Source organism: Coregonus lavaretus (assembly GCF_964263955.1).
Source record: "Coregonus lavaretus genome assembly, chromosome: 32".
In the NCBI taxonomy this organism is placed as follows: domain Eukaryota; kingdom Metazoa; phylum Chordata; class Actinopteri; order Salmoniformes; family Salmonidae; genus Coregonus; species Coregonus lavaretus.
The window spans coordinates 32,722,756-32,724,735 of NC_140019.1; the positions used below are offsets into that span (position 1 = coordinate 32,722,756).

General features: G+C 42.6%; 1 protein-coding gene across 2 annotated transcripts in view; it reads right to left on the reverse strand.

Annotated features, from left to right (window-relative positions):
• Positions 1 to 267: 267 nt before the first annotated feature.
• The window catches only part of macrod1 (mono-ADP ribosylhydrolase 1), a 103,802-nt gene continuing 102,089 nt past the window's right edge, over positions 268 to 1,980 (reverse strand). For both annotated transcript variants that reach the window (XM_084150029.1, XM_084150028.1), the window contains exon 10: positions 268 to 897. In XM_084150029.1, the coding sequence (XP_084006155.1) occupies positions 872 to 897 (26 nt within the window). In that variant the 3' untranslated portion in view covers positions 268 to 871. The remainder of the gene's footprint in view (positions 898 to 1,980) is intronic.

A 1,980-nucleotide genomic window follows, 5' to 3' on the forward strand; every position in this document is an offset into this window, starting at 1 on the left:
TGACAGGAACAAACTGGCATTTCATTTCAAACAAACAAACCACCACCTGGTCTGTCTGAGAATGGCAACACACACACACACATTTTCAGGTAGGCAGACGCACTCAGTCAGACATACAAACGCACACACTCTAACGCATGTACGCGTACACACACGCTGACTTGCACACACACACACACACTAAAGACGGAAGGACTCACTGGTAGTGGTCCCACCTGACACAAACTCAGTGAATCCAATCCAATCCTCCAAAATGCCAACACGTAATCCTCTGTGATCTCTTTTAATTAGCTTCTTATTCTACACAAACACACACACACACACACAGTCTTGTACAACAAACCTTGTGGGGACACACAATTCAGTTCCATTCAAAATCCTATTTTTCCTAACCCTAAACTGTACCCTAACCTTAACCCAAAAACCTAACCTTAACCCTAACTCTAGCTCCTAACCCTAAAACTAACCCTAGATCCTAACCCTAAACCCCCTAGAAATAGCATTTGACCTTGTGGGGACAAACAAAATGTCCCCAGACTTCTGGTCCCCACAAGTATAGTTAAACGAGTCCACACACACACACACACACACACACACACACACACACGGGAAAGTCCCCCAACATTTAATTATTCAAACACACATGTACATACAGCTCTTCAGATAAGTTTGGTCAAAAGCCTGTTTTCATTGATAATAAAGCAGTTTATTCGGTTATAGAAATTCATCCAGCGTCAAGACGTTTAGATATGCATCCCGGTCTTCTCTAGTGCAGAGGCGGGGGGGAGGAGAGATGAAGAGGAGGAAGATCTTGCATGTAGTGAGCAGCATTATTGCACAACCCACAGCAACAACACCACACGTCACTCTTTCAGAGTTTACTCTTCACAGGTGAGCCTATGGGAAAGACAGAACAAGGTGTATCAGAAACCTGTGAAATCCAGTAGCCATGACTGCATATAACATAACGTGTTGTAAGACATTATATATATATACATACTGAACAAAAAATATAAACGCCACATGTAAAGTGTTGGTCCCATGTTTCATGAGCTGAAATAAAAGATCCCAGAAATGTTCCATATGCAAAAAAAGCTTATTTCTCTTAAATGTTGTACACAAAGTTGTTTATATCTCTGCTAGTGAGCATGTCTCCTTTGCCAAGATAATCCATCCACATGACAGGTGTGGCATATCAAACAGCATGATCATTACACAGGTGCACCTTGTGCTGGGGACAATAAAAGGCCACTCTAAAAACACAATACCACAGATGTCTCAAGTTTTGAGGGAGCGTGCAATTTGCATGCTAACTGCAGGAATGTCCATCAGAGCTGTTGCCAGATAATTCAATGTTAATTTCTCTACCATAAGCTGCCTCCAATGTTGTTTTAGAGAATTTGGCAGTATGTCCAACCGGCCTCACAACCGCAGACCATTTTATCAATGGCAATTTGAATGCACAGAGATACCATGACGAGATCCTGAGACCCACTGTCATGCCATTCATCCGCCACCATCACCTCATGTTTCAGCATGATAATGCACTGCCCCATGTTGAAAGGATCTGTACACAATTCCTGGAAGCTGAAAATGTCCCAGTTCTTCTATGGCCTGCATTCTCACCAGACATGTCACCCATTGAGCATGTTTGGGATGCTCCGGATCGACGTGTAGACAGCGTGTTCCAGGTCCCGCCAATATCCAGCAACTTCGCACAGCCATTGAAGAGTGGGACAACATTCCACAGGCCACACTCAACAGTCTGATCAACTCTATGTGAAGGAGATATGTCGTGCTGCATGAGGCAAATAGTGGTCACACCATATACTGACTGGTTTTCTGATACACGCCCCTACTTTTTTTTTTTAAGGTATCTGACCACTAATCCATAGATTAGGGCCTAATTTATTTATTTCAATTGACTGATTTCCTTTTATGAACTGTAACTCAGTACAATCTTTTAAATTGCTGCATGTT